Source organism: Anopheles maculipalpis, chromosome 3RL, assembly GCF_943734695.1.
Source record: "Anopheles maculipalpis chromosome 3RL, idAnoMacuDA_375_x, whole genome shotgun sequence".
Classification (NCBI taxonomy): domain Eukaryota; kingdom Metazoa; phylum Arthropoda; class Insecta; order Diptera; family Culicidae; genus Anopheles; species Anopheles maculipalpis.
The window spans coordinates 51963442-51983733 of NC_064872.1; the positions used below are offsets into that span (position 1 = coordinate 51963442).

Consider the following 20292-nt stretch of genomic DNA (forward strand, 5'->3'; position numbering starts at 1 on the left):
TCAGCATTGCTATCAAACCATATTACGGCATGCTTTCGAATTAAAGGAACAGAGAATATTTGTTAGAGCTAGATCCTATCCAGCCACAACGGAGTTCAGAAAGCTCTGTATTTTTGCATACTTCGTGTGACAGGAAACATTTGTAACTTTTTACAGCAAAACGTTTGCATACGGCACCTTCGATGTTATCTCTAGTAATACGATAAATGTGATGAAATTTAATAAAAAGCATAACCATGCGACACACACCACAATTTTATACATCTTTAACTTATTGCATCGTAATTCTGTCTGTGGTGCTTTCTTTTCCGTGCGACCAACTTCGTCTCTACCTTTCTCTATCTCCCTCACTGGCCTGCTCACTATAGAACACGTCGTCGTGATTTGGCTCGGTTAACAATCTTGGAGAATATACTCGATCCCTGGCCGGCGGCTTCCCATCCATATAGGTGTCAGATCGCCAACAAGTCCCGCTTCGCTTGATCCAGCGAACGAATTTAATGTGCTCCCCGATGCCTAGTGCCGCACTGGGAGTCGCTAACGAATATCTTCTTGGTGCGGCACGAGTCCGGAATCCTCATAGCTATCGCATCCAGCCGGCTTACGCTGGCCGTAGAGGACCACCGGGCGAATCAGTGTATCGCACACTTCGTGCTGTCTCGAAGTCTCCTGAATTTCAGCTGACGGTGAAGGCCGTAGTATGCACCATTCCTCTGCATAATGCGTCGTTGGATTTCGCTGCTTGAGTTGTTACCTGAAGTTGCGATTGTTCCAAGATAGTAGAACTCCTCCACCACCTAATCTCGAACAACCTTCAACAATTGTTAGAAAACGAGACGTGGCTTCTTTAACTTTTTCTATTCTGCCTTAGTTAGTCCGCTATTAACACGCACTTGTGTTCGTGTCTGATCGTTGTTCGTTACTCTTTGCTTCGCGACTGATCGTTTGCTCCCTGACTGATCCCAGGACAGGCTCGCCCTGCCCTTTTCTGATTATTCTTTCTCTCCTATTCTTCTGTTCACCTTCTAACTGGACAAGGTGTTGGATTACAAAGTTTCTGATAGTATAAAGTTTCCAACAACAAGATTATGTCGATGTCATCCGCGTAGGCAAGAACAGCAAACATGAGAATCCTTCCTCTTGTCTCAGAGCCCGGTGAGATGCGAAGGATTCCGACGGCATGTTCAAAACTCTCACCTTGCACCGCACCCTGTTCATAGTGGCTTTTGGCAGCCGTACCAGCTTCCCCCAGGGAATCCGTACTGCTGCATGGTGTTCCATAGTTCGGTCCGATCTATAGTATCGTAGGCCGCATTGAAGTCAATGAACAGGTGGTGCGCAGAGATCTGGTGCTCCCGGCATTTTTGGAGCATCTACCGTAGAGTAAAGTTTTGGTCGGTTGTCGATTTGCCTCCGACAAATCCAGCTTGGTTGCTTCCGACGAAATCTGTAGCAAGGTGCTCCAGTCTGCAGAAGAGTATTCGGGACAGGATTTTGTACGCAGCATTTGGGACTGAGATGACCCGGAAATTAGCCCAGTAGAACCTGTCACTCTTTTTGTATATTGTTTCAACTCGTCCGGCAATTTTTGCTAGTCCTGGATTTGTTACATTTCAGCTGTTTGATGGCAATGATGACTTCGTCCAGGGATGGCGGTAGCTCTTCGTCAGCGTAACGCTCGCACATTTTTACTAATGTTACTATTAATACAAACTGTGCAATGAAATGCATCCATATTAGAGAATTATAAATTCATATAGAAAATCCATCTGGTATCTCTATCTGCATTAGTAAGATATTGGCAGCTATGTAAATACCTGCTTACCCTTGCTTGCAATTCAATATCAATAGCAAACCAGCAATACGCAAGTAAAACCAGAAAATAATTTTCTGACAATACAGTTTACGGGAAAAGAAGGTCATCGCGTTGAAGTCACGATTGACCCGGAAAGAATTCGAAACTAGGACAAAACATGTGGAAAGAATTTGTTGCAAGGTCAAAATGAAACTAAAACAGAATTTGAATTAGCCATAAAAGGCGAAGTAAGCAGCTGAAAAAAAGTTGAAAAAGTCGTGTTGACCAGGTGAATTCACTGCACACTGCTAGACCACCAGATATCATTCTGTTATGGATCAATAAAATAAACTATCGTCAAGCCAGCGATGATACGTAAATCTCAAACGTGCATCGCATTATAATCATTTCCGTTGACTTTGGTTGACGTTGATCACTTTCGGTTGAGCTTTTCGCTTAATAAATCGAAACCGATCAATCCAAACTTCTTCGCAGACTCTTCGAGTTCGTATATTCTAATAACTTTGCACTCTAGCAAAGATAAATTTAAAATGTCTAGCTATCACATTCCTCTATACTGCCTACAATAACCTGATTCCGAATACTCCTCGGTAGTATTCCTTGCTACGGAATTTGTCGGAACGCTTCCAAGTTGGATTGGTAGGGCAAATCGTCCAAATTTTTATTCTACCAGCACCAAAACACACCATTTGTTCAACGATTTCAAGCCGGAATTTGGACAGAACGGTAGAACACTGGTACAATGAACTCTGCAGTTGGGCGAATCCGTTGTCGAAAGTAGTGGTTCGGACTGCCCACAAATTGACCACATTGGAATAAAATATAATTACGCTTTATTCGCTTTAAGCAAACACCATGCAATAGTACAGATTTAATGTGATCCTGGCACAGCTATTAGAAACTACTATTGGGGCAACCACGGTGTGCAGAGCAGCGTGAGAGTATCGACCATCGTGTCGTTCAAATCTCACCGTGGATTGGGGCAATGGGATAGACTCTCCTGTCTGTGTTGTTCAATATTGTGTTGGAAGGTGTCATACAAAGCACACCGTGCTAGTTCGTGATTTTCACAGCTTCTCCCCATCGTATCATCAAACGGACATTGGGAACGATGCGCAAACTAAACTGCGAAGCCCATAGGGTTAGACTGAGGATCAGACGTCTGGATAGAGTTTAGACAGATTAGACTTGCTAGGAGCTAACGTTTCCTACCCTACCTAAGTCCTCAAATTTCCAACATCCCTTACATTCATCAGCATCGACTCTCGATGCCTACAACATCCGAGCGTGGATAGTAAATCTTGTGGAAAATATCCGTTCGCTCTTCAACGTTGTGGTTTCGTACTCGTCGCATAACAGTCTGATTCTTCACTTAATTACTCGGGTCGGTCACGTTGAAAAAACTTCTCATCATCATCATCATCATGTTAGCCTGCTCTTTTAAAGAGCACGTCGTCGTGACATGGCCCGGTCAACAATAATTCTCCAGGATACTCGATCCCAGGCAGCAGTTTCCTATCCATGTAGGTGTCCGATCGTCGACAAGTCCCGCTGCACCTGATCCAGCCAACGAACTCGCTGTGCTCTCTGACGCCTCGTGCCAAACTGGGGGACTAACGAATACCTTCTTGGCGGGGCAAGAGTCTGGCATCCTCATAACATGTCCCAGCCATCATATCCTGCCGGTTTTTGCTACCGTCAGGATGTCCGGTTCTCCGTATAGCTCAGCAAGCTCGTGGTTCATCCTTTTTCTCCACACTCCATCCTCGAACGAACCACCAAAGATGTTACGGAGGCTGCAACGCTCAAACACGCCAAGAGCGATTGTATCCTCCCTTCGGATGGTCCAAGATTCGTGGCTATATAGGACTACCGAGCGAATCAGTGTGCGATAGATCTCACATTTCGTGCGGTCTCGAAGTCTTCTGGATCTCAGCAGACGGTGAAGGCCGTAGTAGGCACGATTCCCCTGAACAGTGCGTCTCCGGATTTCGCTGCTGACATCGAAGTTACGACAGTCCCCAGCCAGTAGAACTCCTCTAACACCTCGAGGTTGTCGCTGTCGACCAACACGCTGCTTTCCACTCGGGCTCTATCACGATTAGAGCCTCCAGCGACCCACAAAAGGTACAATGATCGGTTCTGTAGTTCTCTATGGGCACTCAGTTTGACCTGTCCTGTAATAATTCGTGACTGATGAAAGTTGTTAAGCGGGCCTGTGTCTACTACAAGGACTTTCCATCGCTATCACATTCCTACTAATATGTAATCCGCCTCTCTGTTCATTTTAAATGTTTAAGTGTTAACGACGTTCAGAACCTTGCTTATTGGTATAATCCCCATTTCGAATCCGTAACAAAATTAAGAATCTCTTCTGAACATGGATTTCAATCCGAGCTCTGATCTGGATTCACGGTTAATAATCGGTTAAACATCCTCAGATGTAGGCCAAGGTAATACAATCTAACACACCGGCACCGCGTACAAATCAAAGTAATGCAACACTTAGGCACCAGTTCCACAGCGTTAAAAAAGTCATCATCATGTGGAATCAGCGGACAAGCGATTAAGTGCTAATAAAGAAGTGTTTTATGACAAACCTTAGAAAGTATTAATTAACGTGTACATAGCGGCTTTCTCCTTCTTCTCTTTAAATTTAAGAGTTGATGACGAAGAAAATCTGCATTGTTACACTAAGCTCCGCAGTACAAATTGTCCAAATTCAGGCAGTATAAAAAAATATCAAAACTATACGTTGATGGTGTTGGTGGAGAATTTATCTTCAAAGCTGTGCAGAAACAGAAACAGTCATCGGCAGAAAAGAAACAAAACCATTGACTTGAATAAACAATTCCCAACATAAGATTTAACACATTTTCTATTATTAATGACATCTCAAAACTCTTATCAAATCTAATCATCAGAGCAGTATTTACAAAAAATAAATAAAATGAAGGATTAAAAGATGTAGCAAACAATGATCGTTCTTCCGTGTACTCCCACAATGGCTTTCATTTATTATTCGCATAATAAATCGTTTATCTTCGCTGTGCAACAGGTATTACAAGGTTCGTTTCGAGGCTACAATTTTCTTTTGTCCCACTGCGCTTTCCTTCTCTCCGCTTACGCATTGCACAGTAGTCCCCTCGTATGCATAAAAGCGTCTGAATCGCTAGCCTTCAACATTTGCTTTTCCTTTTTTTCTGGTACGGTACGGCCAAACCTTTCGCTTCCAGTAAGTTGATGATTTGTTGATGCTCCAGCAATGCCTAGACCGTAGCCAGCGTACTGCTTCTAAAAATGTGTTATTACAATTTTATTTGTTATTACATTAATTTTCCTCAAATCTCACTCTTCTTGCATTTCAGCATTGTGACATGCATCGATTCACTCGTCTACACCAGTCTCTTCGCTCCGCTACGCTAGTGGTTCTGAATTTCAGAATATTTCTATTTGCCGTCCCGTCGAACAAAACGGCATCCGTCTCTTGCATTGCCCTATTTATCCCTGGCACTGCAGGAATCGCGCATCCAGCAAACGTTTCAACGATCGTGGTTGAAAGGATCCTAACGCGTTAACGCATGAGACAGAGTCGAGGTGCTAATCAATGCCAATTAATCAATAGCCTATTTGGGGCGATGCACTTCCCCGCCCGAAAAAGGCCACATACAGTACGTCGGTGTCGGTACAGTGTACGCGTGTGTGAGTGTGTTAGCATGGTGCATTTGGTTTGCGGTTGAGTTTAATTTGATTTTCACCTTCCCCGTTTACATACTTTTATTTTGAACGATTACATTTTGCTACTAAACAATCGCTACACATCTGGCCCGGAACCGGAATCGGAATAGTCGGATATACAGCTTACATATACTGATTGCAGCGTCAGCTTTACACCTTTAATTGCCCCATTGTGCGGTGATGCTGTGGTAGAGCTTCGGGCGGCTGTAGGTGCTTTTAGCTTGTTTTTTTGTTCTTGTGCTGTTTTGTTTTTCTTTGTAGGTGTGTGAATAATTTGCTTATGGAGACTTTCATCACTTATCGACTGAGTTTGTACCGGTTCGGTGCATTACAGTGAGAAAGAAAAACTTAGGCGATTATAAAGCTTAACGCAGTTTGGGGTAAGTGTTGTTTTTTTTTTCTTGGGGGGTAAAATTCTTGCTCCGGAGGGAGAGAAGATTAATAACGACAAATCTTTGTATTATTTTGTTTTTCTTAAACCGGATAAACCTTTGCTTACCCGACAGCGCGGAATCTTCATTAGACGCATTTTATGCGCTACAGAGCAGCGTTCTGCACTCACTACACAGTTAGAAGCGATTTTGGTTTGCGTTTTAATGTGATTTGAAATTGTTTGCCATCTCGCCTCTGCGATGCACAATATTTGATATAATACGAATAGAAAAAAGTGTTTGATTTTTTGTTGTTGCGCACATTCACACACGTCTCGTTACATCCTACCGCGCTGACTGTTGATCTGTATTGCTGGATTGGATGATTGGTTCATTTGCAATTTAAATTTCCGCAAACAATTCCATGTAATATGCTAGGTCCTTGCGGTTTTTGTGTGTGAGTGTGAGTGTGTGTCACATTTTCCTTTAGCTTATGGCGCATAAAGTTGCGCGGATACGAGGATCAAATTGCATGCATACATATCAATACATTTGGTTATGAACAGCTGCTGGTGCCTAGAGTAGAGTATGAAGAGAAACAATTACAATTACACTGGTTAGAGTTGTCTACGACTGCAATTTGTTAGCTTTTTTTTTTTTTCTTTGGGAGGGGGCATATTGCAGGTGTGTGAGAGTGTGCTTGCGGTTATAATTCTTGCTACTATCATAACCAAGCATTATTGCTCATTTTTTGTGGTGAGCCAAGTTTGCACTACGTTTTGCATTTTCCTCAAGCACAATTGAATGTTTACCGTTGACCACACAAGCCGCGAGAGAGCTTGCGTGGGGCTTAATCATACACAGAACTATATTAGGCAAACGGCTAATGAACAAACAAAGCACCATCTTCGTACGAATCGAGCAGCATTCGAGTAAGCAAAGTAGTTCGATTAGCACAGCTCGTTTTGGTGGCTGAAGACTTCGCACACTACACTCATTGCACTAGTTTGCAGAACAATAAACGGCTTCAGAATGGCCACAGAAGATCTATTTCCGCACTAATAGTAGCACGCACGTGGTACATCAAGCTATTTTAATAATCGCTGCGAATGATCGTTGATCCTTGCTTTTATCACTACACAATCACACAGTTACGTACACAAACAGTTACACAGTTCACTGCATCTGCAATTGTAGGTTTGATTAGGGGATGCTCATCGGAGCTAAAAGGGTTTGTGTCTGTTAGTAATTGTGTGTACCGGAGTGTACACTGTGTCAAAAAATTGCCATTACAGTGTAGGCCAATGAAAAGGATCGTTAAAAAAAAGAAAAAGTTTAGAACAGCGGCCTTCAGTCCTTTTTACTAAAAAGTCGTCAAATTTGTGCCAAAAATTGCCAAAAAATCGTCCGTACAGGAAGTATCTTGTAATATGTTTGTTATGAAAATATTTTTCATGTTTAATTTGGGTCGAACGTGGCAAAAGTTACATTATTACGCTCTGCTGAGTGTTTTCTACGATTTACTGGCTTGAAAAGTTAAGTTTTTTGAAATTCAAGAATTTTCTCTTCCAGAAAACAAAATCCTTGCCTTAGAGCTTGCAAAATGAAGCTCATACCACTCAGTTTAGCAGCTTCAAACTTTTAGATAGCCTAACATTGTCCTTAAATATCAGAGTTATTCCGAAAACAGTACAAAATTGACAGATGGAGAACGAATCAATGCAGATAATCAAAGGGTCAAAAAGTATGAAAAAGTCGGTTAGAGTATGCCCAGAGTTACTTGGTCAAAGTGGAAGAATTTTGGCAGATGGTCATAATAGATGGAAAAAAGCAAATTTTCTTGTCACTGGTGAGAGTCTGGCGTAATCCAAAAGCACAATTAGATTCAAATCCACCACAGTTTATAGACCTCAATCCTATTTTTGGGATTATTTTGAGAATAAAAACTAGCTGAAAAGGCTTCTCATGCCATAATGTGAGAAAATTTCTTCTGAAATATCCTCAAAATTGACTTTCTCGATGAAAAAGCACCAGCAGAGCGTGCAGCTAAAGGGTGACATACGGAGTATTAGCTTGATCTATCAGACATATTGGAAATACTGTGTTGAATGGACAATTTTTTGAAGTCAATTTTGTAAGAAAAACTTATTAATCTTTTTTATCAACAGGCAGCATTATCTTTTAATAAAATCAATGCTGCTTGAAGATAAGAATACATTGTATTACTATGTGGAATAAATTTTACATTTGGTTTGATTGATTGATTATCTTTTGTCAATTATTTTGTATCCCTGTCCTTGCTGTAAGGACAATTTTTTGACACAGTGTAGCGTCAAAGTTAGTTATTCCCGCGCGGGTAGGTTAGTAATGCTACCACATTGTAAGCTAGTGGAGTATGGTGTGACAAAAAAAACCGCCCTAGTACACAAAAAAACGTAATAATACGATTATCATTTGCACCGGTAAGAATTGCATTCCTTCTCTTTTATGTGTCTGTGTGTATCTGTTATCTGTTTGTTGGCCTTTGCATAAATGTTTCGCTGATAGCGAAAACGGTGAAGTGCGGTGCAGGTAATTTCTTGCAAATCGTAGACAAATGTACGCCACCGCACGATCCGGAGGCAATGTCGTGAGCGCAACATCGTAGCATTGAAGATTCTTTGGTAAGAAGTATTTTGTTTCTAGGTTTTGCACTACCATTCTCGACTCACGATCGTAACCTAATAGCGTCCAGCAAATCGTCCAGATCGGGTATTTCGTCCGCGTCGGTTGCCACCCTTCGGGTTTGGTTTATCGTCCTTCGAATCTTTACAATCTTCCTCCTTGCTGGAGTCGGGTTCCTGTGCCTGTGCGCCCAACTCGTCATCATCCGTCCCTGGCGCGACCTTTCCCGCCACGTCCGTTTCCATCGGTTCTATCTGTTGCTGTTCTGAGCCGTTCTGGCCATCATCACTCTTGCCATCTTCAGCCATGCTAGCGTCACCCGATTCTTCACCGAGCATGAAAGTAAAACGAACAAACTTTTAATTGTGCTACATACTGAGACAGAATTGACTAACTGACTGGATAGAGTGGTGAGAAAAAATAAAAATAAAACACACAAAACACAGCGAACGACAAAAAAACGTGATATCATGCCGATAGGTGGGAAAGAACACAACAAAACATTAAAACAAAATAGACCCGAAATTTATAAATAATCAAATTATATCACGTGCACCATGTGCGTATATATTCACAATACAAAAGTTTCATCCAACGCATACATTCATACTTGGGGATTAGTCAGTATAAAGGGTGATGTGCAAAACGGAAAACCCACGGAGCGGTAAAGCAACGAAAGGAAATAATGCGATGCTGTAAAAGTGTGAGTAAAATAACACATAACTGTACGGTTTCGTGCAAAACTGCATTCGCTACATCGCACCAAACTTAGCGCATTCAATCACACTGGTCTGCCTTCGCTACTGAAGGCGCTATATCACTAGGGTTTAGATTGCAACGAGCAGGACGCGAGCTACTAGTTACAACAGTAGTAGTATCATCATAATTATCACCTGTGGCCTCTGATGGATCGTACAGGTCCGAGTCCTTCTTCTCGCCCTGCTCACCATTGTTCGCCTGTTCGCCATTAACGTCGGCCTCCACGTGCTTCTTTTCATACGCCATCTTTTGCTTCTTCTTGGCGGCCTCCGCCTCCTCCAGTGCAACGGCGGCACGCTTCTGTGCGATGCGTACCTCCATTGCCTTCTCGTTCAGAAAGCGTATAAATGCGCGATAGTGCGAATGTGTGCGGGCATGCACTTCGCCGGTCGCCTCACTATCGAAGTACTTGTGGCAGATGCGACACTCGACACACTCCAGCTTCCCGATCAGGCTCAGCCCGAGCGCACGGTTCTTCCTGTACCGAGGCAACTTGTTGTCGATTTCCGGCGCAATCTCGTCGCCCGGTTTGTAATCTAGTATACAGTCTTCACTTTCTTCCTCCTTTACCAGCTCATCCTCGGGGCACTCTTCGTCCAGCTTTGGATCGTCGAGCGTTGCACCCACACCGTCCTCCACCGACGGTTTTCCACTCTCGCTACCAGCACCATCCTCCACCGTCGAGTCCGCCATAGTTGCTGCTGTCTCGTCATCTGCCTTGCTTGATTCACCATTTTCTCCCGAGCCCGAACCCGAGACAGACTGGTCGCTTGCCGTTTGCTGCTTGCTGGTTGAAGATTTGCTTTCCGCCTCGGACTTCTTTGCACCCGATCCGGAACCATCCTTTTCCTTCCGCTTTTTGGGTGCTATCTCTTCGCGTATGTCTAGCAGCTCGTCGTTCATTGTAGAAATGGTCAATTCTGGAAAAGAGTAGAAAACATTAGTATCCCATCGATCGATAGGAGATAAATAAACGGTGGGCGTACTTACGTTTTGCCTTTCGCTCGATTTCGAGCCTGCTCGGCTTAGACTTGCAGTTCTTCATGTGCACCACCGAAAGCAGATGGTCATCGTACTCGGTGCGATTGTGAAACTCGAGCTCGCAGTCGTCACACTTGGGATGCAGAAACTTTTTCAAATCCAAATGCTTCTCCGAGCGCCGGTGGGCTATGATGTGCCCGTAGAAAAACAGCTCACACATGGGACAGTATTCGCGCACCTTGTAGTAATTTTTCGCCTTCCCCATGCGCTTCAGACGATCGATCTCGATCGTTTTGAGCTGCTCGGCGATGCGTGCTTCCTGCCGCAGCAGCGTCGCTCGCATCCGGTAGCTTTCCTCGATGCTTTCCTTCATCACGCGGTGCGTGCGGCCGGTGATGTGGTTTTCGAACGAAGTGGCATCGTACATGTGCTTATCGCACATGTGACAGTAGAGAAAATCGTTCGACACGTCCATGTACGGTGATGCCTTCGACGTGGAGGGTTTTTCCTTGTGCGCGCCACCACCGGTGGGCCCACCCGATAGGTTACCCTTTTTCGCACCTTTATTGCCACTGTTGCGAAAGCGAAACAAAGTATGGGATAATTAGTTAGTTTCAGGAAACACAATTCGAACCATATAGATTATTGGCGTATTTGCATAAATGTAATGAAAACACACGCACACTCAACCGAAGTCTAATTTAAGCTAAACCTTGAATTTTTATAACCTTGGCACATAGAATACACTCATCAAACTAATATGTTTTGTGCCATCTTTTTAAATATTTGCAGATGGTTGGTGCTTCCAGCGTTATTCACTCTCCTCAAATAATCTTTTCACAACTTGCAGTGCATAACAGAGATGTTAAGTGAATGGAAAAAAAATATAAATAAATTTAAAAGCAGGCATTCACTCAAAAAGTATAATACTTTATTATTATGTATTGCGAAGAAATTTTGTTCAGATAATAATTGATAATAACTACATTAACGACAACAAACTTACATGCAAACACTTATAACATGCTTCTTCTTACGAGTAAATCTAATATCGGCAAACATGGTGCAAACAGTGCAAAAGCCAGTGTTGTGCAGGATTGGTTGTAATATGCATTACCTGTTCTTATTTTTACTATTATTACTAGACTGAATTGGATTTCGTCTTTGATACCCAAGATTTAACCGCGAAATATAGTCGTTCTGAAAGAAGGGATAAACCGGTAAAGATAAACACAGAGAACAATCAATAGGAGTGAAATTTTTAGTACAGCGAATCGAAAACATAATGCTATGGAAGAAAATGCGAAACAATAGCTATTCGTTTAGTTTAAATAAAATGCATATAATAAGACAAGAATGTTACAAAACCAGATCCACAAAACATTGCGTTCCAAACTGAACAGATAAGATTCCAAGAACATCAGGAAGGTGAGATTTGTGTTGAAACAAAGAGTTGAAAAATTTTATACCGAAATAGTTGTGATTGGCCACAGGAAACAACACATCAGGGAGAAGAGAAAATAGGATAAAAGACTGTTGATAGCTTGAATTAGCCATTCATCTATGATAACAATCCAATTGCAAATCTAGAAGTGAAACGTGTTACGATACTTTTGGTTCCATTTTTCGTACGTGCGTTAAATAGACTAAGAACAATAAGAAACAGGTTTCATTAAAGGCATACCATTTGCATTATAAGAAAAGGAAAAACAGTGAAATGATTGGCGTAACGAGGTAGTGAGAGCGACAAAGAACGGATTCAAACATTCGCACCACAACGAGTTCGAACCAGGGTAGAATGAACAGAGCATGAAACGATCAATTAACCAATATCAAAGATGTACAGAGCGTAGCTTTTTAAACGATCAATCAAATGTATGTTTAAACTCGAACCGAATCGTGCAGAAAAGACGAAAGAGATGTAAAAATAAACGTAAAAAAAAAAACGTGAACAAAGAAGAATCATCATTTTGTGATACTATTGGCAGCATTTGTGTCAACGTGATAAATGCGCACATAAAGAGTCAAACCAGAAGCACCACCAACATTGCATCGCTTTGCTCCAAAGATAGATTGGAAACAAATGAAAAAGCTTCAGGAACTTTGCTGTCTGTTGCAAAAAAAACTTTCTCATTTATTTGCATTGCCAAACTTGTCTGCCAAGTAAGCTGATTAGAGTGCACTGGACGCGGTTTATTAGAATTAGACTTTGAAACGGTAACACAGCCGAGCAAACTGCTGTAACGTGTTATGTCCATCCATACACGGTTCTATGCAGCACATTGGCGCTCCCAATGGCGCTCTCGTGTTCACCTTTCTTACCTATTTCGGCCGCTTGTACTAGCATTGCCGAGTGCCTCTTTACTTAACGGTTTATTATAATTTTTCGCCAACACGTTTTTCGAACGGGCAACAGCATCCGGTTTGCGGATGCCACGACCATTTACGTTACGATTTTTGCCATATCGGTTCTGAGGATTGTTGTCAAAGTTTAAACAGAGAAAAAGAGAGAGAGAAAAAGAGAAAGAAACGAGGAACATAAGGAATGATTTGATTTTGTATGATTTACGCAAGCGGCTGAACGTGGAACGGGTGGCATACGTTGGGTTTTTGTAACTTTTATAAGTGCTTCTTTTTTTTTTTTTTTTTTTTATTCATAAGGGACGGCCAGGCCGTATTGCTATATAAGTGCTTCTGATGTTCGAGGAATTTTATAAAATGAGGACAAAAAAAAGAAGTTGAATAGAAAATATAATTCATTATACTATACGTTGCCCTGTAACCCTACTCAATACAGTCAGTCTAAATATGTATAAAGTTTTATTTAAGAATTATGTTTCTATTATCGATTTCAAAGTTCTGCCGAAACAGCAATTGAGTCTGAACGCCCTTCTATAACAAAAAAAACATATATTTTTGCCGTGCGTGCCTTTCGGAATTCGGAGAATTCAATCTGCTAAAGCACATGAGGGAAAACGGATTTTTATTGCTGACGATTTGTAAATATACATCATACATGTAAACTTGTTACGTCAACGGACAATAAAATGTTTGTGCAAGATATATAAAACTCTATTAGCTTTTGCATGTTGTTTCACGCTGAATTTCACTGAGCAATGGTTTTTAAATTGGTAAAATAAGACTGTTTGCATTAAAAATAGAATCTATTGAACGGTGATGATACTGAAAATTCCGCTAACAACTAATTGGATAAAATCTGATTCTAATTTTATAATCAAGAGTTATGCTACAAAAAATTGTCCAGACGGTCCTCAGTGGCATAATGGTAGTTATATGATATTTGGAAAGCATACATGTCTTTAAAAAATTCTCCAAATTCACTATTTGAATTTTTTTGACTGAGGAATAAAGAATAGCACGAACACATCTTGAATTCTAGTTTAGTAACGGGTTTAGCCTCAACTGCTCTAATCGGCTGACAAAGTTTTAACATTTCGACTTTGCATAAAGGGCATGCCCCGAAGGCAATAAAAGGATCGGTTGATATCGCTAGGTATCTGTAAAATCAGTATTTATTTACTTCATCCTTTAGAAAGAATTTTTTTTTGAGGAACATGGAAAAATAAGATACGAAAAAAAATGAAAAATAACTGAGTAAACACCCGTTTAAGAGCTAGATGATTATTTTAAGCAACAAAACAAAAACAAAACTTACCCTAATGAAATTGTATCCATTCATGTCGTCAAATCTCGAAGATTGCACACCGTCCAGGAGCGATGGCACCTGGTTCGCGTTTTGATTGCCGAGCAGGTTATTAATTATACTGTTGGCAAATGAGAGCGCATCATTGTTCACACGGACACCGCCGACACCCGCATCCCAGGGATTGATACGGTTGCCATAGTTGTTGCCGAAGTTGCCACCACCGCTGCCACCACCACTACCACCCCCACCGCCACCACTTCCACCACCGCTGCCACCGCCACCACCACCACCACGACGGTTGTTGTTGCGATAAGCCATGGTACTAGCTGCACAGTAGTAGTACGTTACTTCACTGTTTCACTTAAGGAATATCTGCAATGGAAAGCCGGAAGAAATAAAAACACAATCAAACACTCGTTCTGCAGACACCGTTCTTACGCAAACGGCCATCAAACGGATGCGGGACGTATTGATGTAACGCGTTTGGCGGTGTGGCGATGCTGAAAGATGATGTAGAACCGCGACCGGCATGAGCGTGCTGGAGAACGACCGGCTATAGGACATGCGCAGAGTTACGTCGTTGGTAGTTTCAATTTTGCAACAAACGCATATATTCGAAAAAGTTAAACAATTGTGCATTAAATAAATTTTATTGCGATATTTTTGGTTCCTTTATCACATCAATCAATCAAAAAGTAGTAACGAAGTTTTGGCAAAATCTGTAACATTTTTTAAAAAATACTGCAAAACTCAATAACAACGCAAAGCAAAGAGGATAACAAAATGTCATGTAATCTATGCATGTAGGGAATTGCGCATTGTTATAAGTTATTTGATCGCTTAAAACAATTTTTGATTTTTTATTAAATATTTTGCATGTTATTTGAAGTCAAAAGCTTTCTTTTTGTTATTTTTTATTTTTTTATCATTTTAAAAAATCAATTTGAGCAATTACAGTCGGTTTCTGACTCTAAGCGGTACTCAAGTTAGGCGGATTTGGAGATATGTGAATATGATGGAAAGGAGAAATTTTCAAATTAGCATTTTATGTAAATAACACTTTCAAAATGTTCCAAGTGAGAGTGAATATCACACGAAAAAAGGAATGATTTTTCAAATTATGTACAACATATATTCTACGACATTTTCTACATTTTTTTTATGTTTCTTGAAACATCTTGAAGCTTCCCCTTTGATTTAATTGTATAGGTATAATATATTGTATATGTATCCGGATGGGATTCGATCCCCTGATCCTGCTGCCCATTTGAAAACCGGCGCCGCTAGCGACTCGATCGCAATGCATGCGTTAGTTGTTTTGGTTGCGGACACAACGGATAGTTATGCTGCTGTCAAAAATGGTCCAATCTTCCAGCCTGTCACAAATCGATCCGAACAGCTGTTCGGAGAGCATAAAAATCAACCCCTATTTTATGTGGCTTTTTTTTTACCTTTCGATAGTCGGATAAAATTTTCACATAATTATATCACAAAAATTAAAACAGTGCATAAATGTTAGCTTCCTATTTCCACCGGAACGCAAGTCAGTTTTGCTAATAAGAACATACACACACACACACTACTTTCACGCAGCCACACCGGAGGATCGGCAGCATATTATTTTTCTCCATCAATTATGCTGCAATCACGAATGAGACAAATGATACGCAGTTTTACACCATCCTGCAAGCTTCATTACATTTGCATTACACGACCTGCAGCGGAAAAGGCTGGAAAATGCCTGATTCATTTTCGTATCACACTCCAAGGGAGGAACCGAGAGAGAGCGCTAGGCGTGAGGCTATAGGCACTGTGAAAAATCGATAATTTTCCACCACTTAACATCATCTCCACATTTACACGCCATCGTTCGCACGATCGACAGATATTTGAACGATTGTGATTTCATCGTACCAAGTGAACCGAATGCGTCACACATTAATACAACATAAATGCCGGCAATCGCTGCTACCGCACCGGGGCTGATAATATACGTGTAATTTTTTTTTGTTTTAAATAACCTACGCACGACGGCACAGGCGGCACCACTTTACCCGGTTACGAACCGAAAATCGTCGGGTCTCTGTTTCGTAGCGATTCATATCGAAAGTAGCGTAGCAGTTGCGACGATTTAACACAATTCAAATTATTACTTACATGATATCTAGAAGAAAAATTCGCACACTTTGAGAAACACCTTTGAAATTTTCTGAAAGCGAAGAAAAAGTTTGACAGACAGGGTTTTTATTTTCATCAAACGTTTCGTAAAACGTTTAGCACCGTGGCACCGTTTGTCTCTTTTCGATGCGGTTCGATCTCTTTCACTCGATACGTCTTACGTCGGAACGGGTGTGCTGCACAAAGTGCATCCGTGTTCACGTTGCGTAGGAATTTAAATTTTCGGTTTCAGAATGCTTGCTGGAGCGATTTTACAACAACCGTGCTTATTTTTTATTAATCAAAAAAGACATGGAATTTGATTGAAAGAGAAACAGTGCGTGTTTAATTGATTAAGCAAGAAAACAATGGTCCTGCTGTGTGAAGATTGGCCTGCCTGTTTTATTAAAATTCAAGCTAAAAATTGTTACATGGATAACCAAGTGAAAATATGTCGGTTTAAAAGAAAACCTCTCCAACCGTCATTGAAAATTAAAAGTAATTCTGTTGCTCTAACTACAAATATTGGTCCGAGCTTCATGACCAATAGTAGAATCTATTTATTTTCCGATTTTTCATCACTCAAACACCTTACCCTACTCGGCTCGTTAAGAAAATAATCACCATTCCTTATGCAGCTGCAATGGCGAAACGCGTGATTTGATATTTGAGTAAAAGTTTACCTGATCTTTCCAATTTGTTGACTTCGCGGATTACATCCTCATCATCCTTACGTATGCTCAGTACCTCCAGCCGTTCGCGCGTAGTATGCGTCCGTCTAAGTCCCTGACAGTTGCCTCGTGTGAGGGCCCTCATAACAGGCGTCCCGTGCAGGGAGCCTCGCTGTAATAGCTTGTTCTAGGGATCATATTCGGGGCCCTGATGCTCCTGTAGAGGCCCCCGCAGCTTGTCGCAATTGCAAACACCAAGTGGATGGTCAAGGGCCTCCAAACAGCTTGATCCCCCACTCCGCATAGATCGATTTTCGAAGTTTACATTTTGTTTAAATATGAGGTAAAAGTTTCTCAGCGATAGAGTTATCGATTTATTGAACTAAGTGTGATCCTCTCATTGTCAACATTGTCAATGCAAAGGTAACCAAACCTCCAAAAGGCTCTTTAGAAGAAGTTTGTCCTTGTGAAGTTTAAAGGATGCTGAAAGTTCCAACTGCATCCACTGATAGTGATACCGGAGTAAGATGTAATGCTTTACGTGATCAGCAATATACAATGACGGACAGTAAATTAAGAGCACCTGCTATTGTACATAACGTAAAAATGAGATTGAGAAGTAAATTTTCAACGAATTAATCTAGTTTTTTTTTTGCGAAAGTTGAACATTTTGAGAAATCGCTCCAATCTTTAGATAAATCTTTAAATTTATTCACAGTCTTGTTTTTTCTGATTCATTCTGGTTATTCTGATGAAAATATGACCAAAGCACAAAAGACCATGAACCATAAATTGAAAATTAAAATAAAATAAAAAATCATTGTGGTTTAAGGCACCTTCTTTTTACATTTCCCAACGCTGGAATTGATTAGCTCTGATAATAAATCAGTTAAATTTTTAAGGTATCAACATTTTAAACTTTTTTCAGGTTTTTAATTCTTAAACAATAACTTATGAACTGACGGAAAAAAAACAAAATGATAATAGATAGTTCAGACGCTGATGAACATTCTAAAAAACTTTGGTAAAGCTATACCCAGTAGAAGTATCGAAAGCATTAGTTTGTAAAATGGGATACAAAAGTGGTCTTAACATATTGTCCGTCATTTGGTCCGTTGTTCAGAAGAATGGTGCCTATAGGTTATATTCCAAATCCTACGATTAAGAATATTGCAGCAACAAACGAAATGTACGAATCCTGGACTATACTGGCGAAGGATGTCAATGCATTCGATGTTTGCGGGGTTTCCAATCAGGACATAGAGGGAAGGATCTTGCAAGCCATCGTGGATCATGTGATGAACTTGCTGAACTCGGGTCATACCTGTCTGTTGTCTCTTCTTGGCTTAGCAAACTTCTAGGTCACGCTGGTCATCTAGTGGCTTATTATTAGTAGTTTCTGTATATGCTACATAACAAATACATGCCACTCATCTTACCTGTTTTTGTTGTATTGCTTAATAGGATGTGAATATGAAAGTAAAGTCGGTAAAGTAAACATTTCCTTCCGTCCAAATAAATGCATTGTTCATCTTTTTTATTGAAGCGTCATTCCTTTCTGTTACAACGTGGTTTATATTGCCACTCTGGATATTGTATTCTCTTCTTAGTTTTGCATCTATTATCGCACCACCGAATCATCGCTTCCTGATCCTTTAAATTATCTAAATGACTCACCACTCCACCTCGTACATTAGAATTTACTTTTCCCAACTACCTAACAATCTTTTTGTTTTACTTTGTTTTGCATCAATGTGGAAATTGATAATAATTTTCCCTTTTTCAACTCCCGTTTGGGTACGCGATCTTTGTTCTGCATAACAACTTTAGAAAATGAATACCGGTCCATAACAATGAATTTGAACAAAAACGAGTATTTTTTATTTTAAATTTACGCATAAACGATCGATCGCACGTTGCACATTATTCCAACCATTCCATGAAGAATGTTCATTGTCCAATGTGGAGTTGACTTTGTGATTGCAAAAGCCTGCAAAAGCATTGCCGTTCCTGGATGCACATTTTGCGTCGAGCATAGCGACTTGATATTTGCTTCTTTCTTTGCAGCTGATTGCAGGAGTTTTTGTTAGTTTATCAACTTACTTTGTGGGTGTGTATATTTTTGCATGTGTTTGTGCGCATGTGTGTAAGATACAATACACATCAAAATGAATCGAGTTTGATATTTTTGTTTCATAGCATGTTTCGGCGCGTGCGATCAATTAGTTGGTTTAATATCCTTTTATTTTAGTATATAGCAAAATAGTCTTATTAAACGGCTATGAAATGCAGTTATTTTGTTAATATTTCACGATTAGCTACTATGTTGTTATCTCGTACATCATAATATAACTATTATTACTATACCATTAGTTTACGTTTTATCTCAAACCGCGTTTATCACGCACATCAAAATTGAACCAAAATGCGTGAAATAGGGAGCGGGAAAGTTTGCCGGTTGGTTCGTAGCCGTTATGTCACGGAATGAAAAAGGTTATCTTGGTTAAAAATGGTATCTCAATAAATAGTTGGCGTACAGCAACATTACACATTACACTTAACAATGTTTCCAGCAGTGTTTGATTGGTCCATTGCGTGCAAACAGGACACTACATTGGGTTGTACATTTGTGATTGAAGCAGAGAGGAGACAGCGGTATAGAACAGTGGGTTGAATTGTTGGATTTTGTAAGATTACAAACGTTTTAATAGAGTCAAGCGTTCAACATATTACATACGTACATGTTGTGTATATATTTCGTAAAAGCCCAAGGTACACGAGTGCATTAAAAATTGGTTCAATGAGGATGCAAGAAGTGAGTATAGAGTTCATTGTTATCAAACATCAATCATTCCTATTTATATCGGTCAAAAAACGATCAACTTATATGACTTGTCGATGATATAAACATTTGTGGTGCCTTCTTTACTTATTTACTTCAACTTCCCTGAAGTACATAAGTTTTGTGGGATTAATCAAGGCCGTTGGATTCTATTCGATTTCGAAACACAAAATATAAATCTACTATTCACTTCGATGCAACATGCAGCGGTGGAGTAGGAATATTGGCATGAAAACAACAACAAAAAACAGTAGAGAAGAAAACTACAAACGCCACAGGATGAAGCTTAATCACACATGTCCGTGTGTGTGTGTGTACGGTATATGTAAAACAAATAAAACGCCAACTAGCACTACACTTCTTAAAATTATGTAATCAATATTTTAAAGTTTATCGCCGTGCAAACAGCGCACAGCTCCCTTTACTACAATGTTAACGTTCGTTTTTCTTTGCATTTAAAAGATAGTCTCAACATTTTTGCATGTTCAGTTAATGTCACGTGAAGATGAATGATGTGGTGATATAAATGGTAGATAACTAAGCAATAGACATAACACCACACTCAAAGTATTCGTAGGGCACTATTGATATTTTGGAACATTTTGGCAACACACAGAACGATTACG

The 20292-nt window shown here is 40.4% G+C and overlaps 1 protein-coding gene across 3 annotated transcripts; it reads right to left on the reverse strand.

Moving 5' to 3' along the window:
- Positions 1–8645: 8645 nt before the first annotated feature.
- Positions 8646–16247, reverse strand: LOC126561769 (zinc finger protein on ecdysone puffs). 3 transcript variants are annotated; one of them, XM_050218083.1, is made up of 6 exons: positions 16154–16247; positions 14006–14368; positions 11447–11529; positions 10339–10901; positions 9483–10268; positions 8646–8914 (listed from the first exon to the last, which is right to left on the reverse strand). In XM_050218083.1, the coding sequence occupies exons 2-6, from the start codon at positions 14312–14314 to the stop codon at positions 8646–8648; spliced, it is 2010 nt and encodes a 669-aa protein (XP_050074040.1). In that variant the 5' UTR covers positions 14315–14368; positions 16154–16247. The 3 variants fall into 3 exon arrangements, with proteins under 3 accessions (XP_050074040.1, XP_050074039.1, XP_050074041.1); XM_050218082.1 differs by lacking the exon at positions 11447–11529 and adding an exon at positions 12652–12800; XM_050218084.1 differs by lacking the exons at positions 11447–11529; positions 16154–16247 and having other exon boundaries at positions 14006–14170.
- Positions 16248–20292: the final 4045 nt, after the last annotated feature.

Bases quoted from the DNA above. Each gene is read 5' to 3' on its own strand.
- LOC126561769 (XM_050218082.1), bottom strand. From the start codon at position 14,314: ATGGCTTATCGCAACAACAACCGTCGTGGTGGTGGTGGTGGCGGTGGC. The intron at 12,801-14,005 runs GTAAGTTTTGTT...AACAATCCTCAG, and splicing joins ATGGATACAATTTCATTAGG to AACCGATATGGCAAAAATCG. The intron at 10,902-12,651 runs GTAAGAAAGGTG...CTTTCGCAACAG, and splicing joins AGTACAAGCGGCCGAAATAG to TGGCAATAAAGGTGCGAAAA.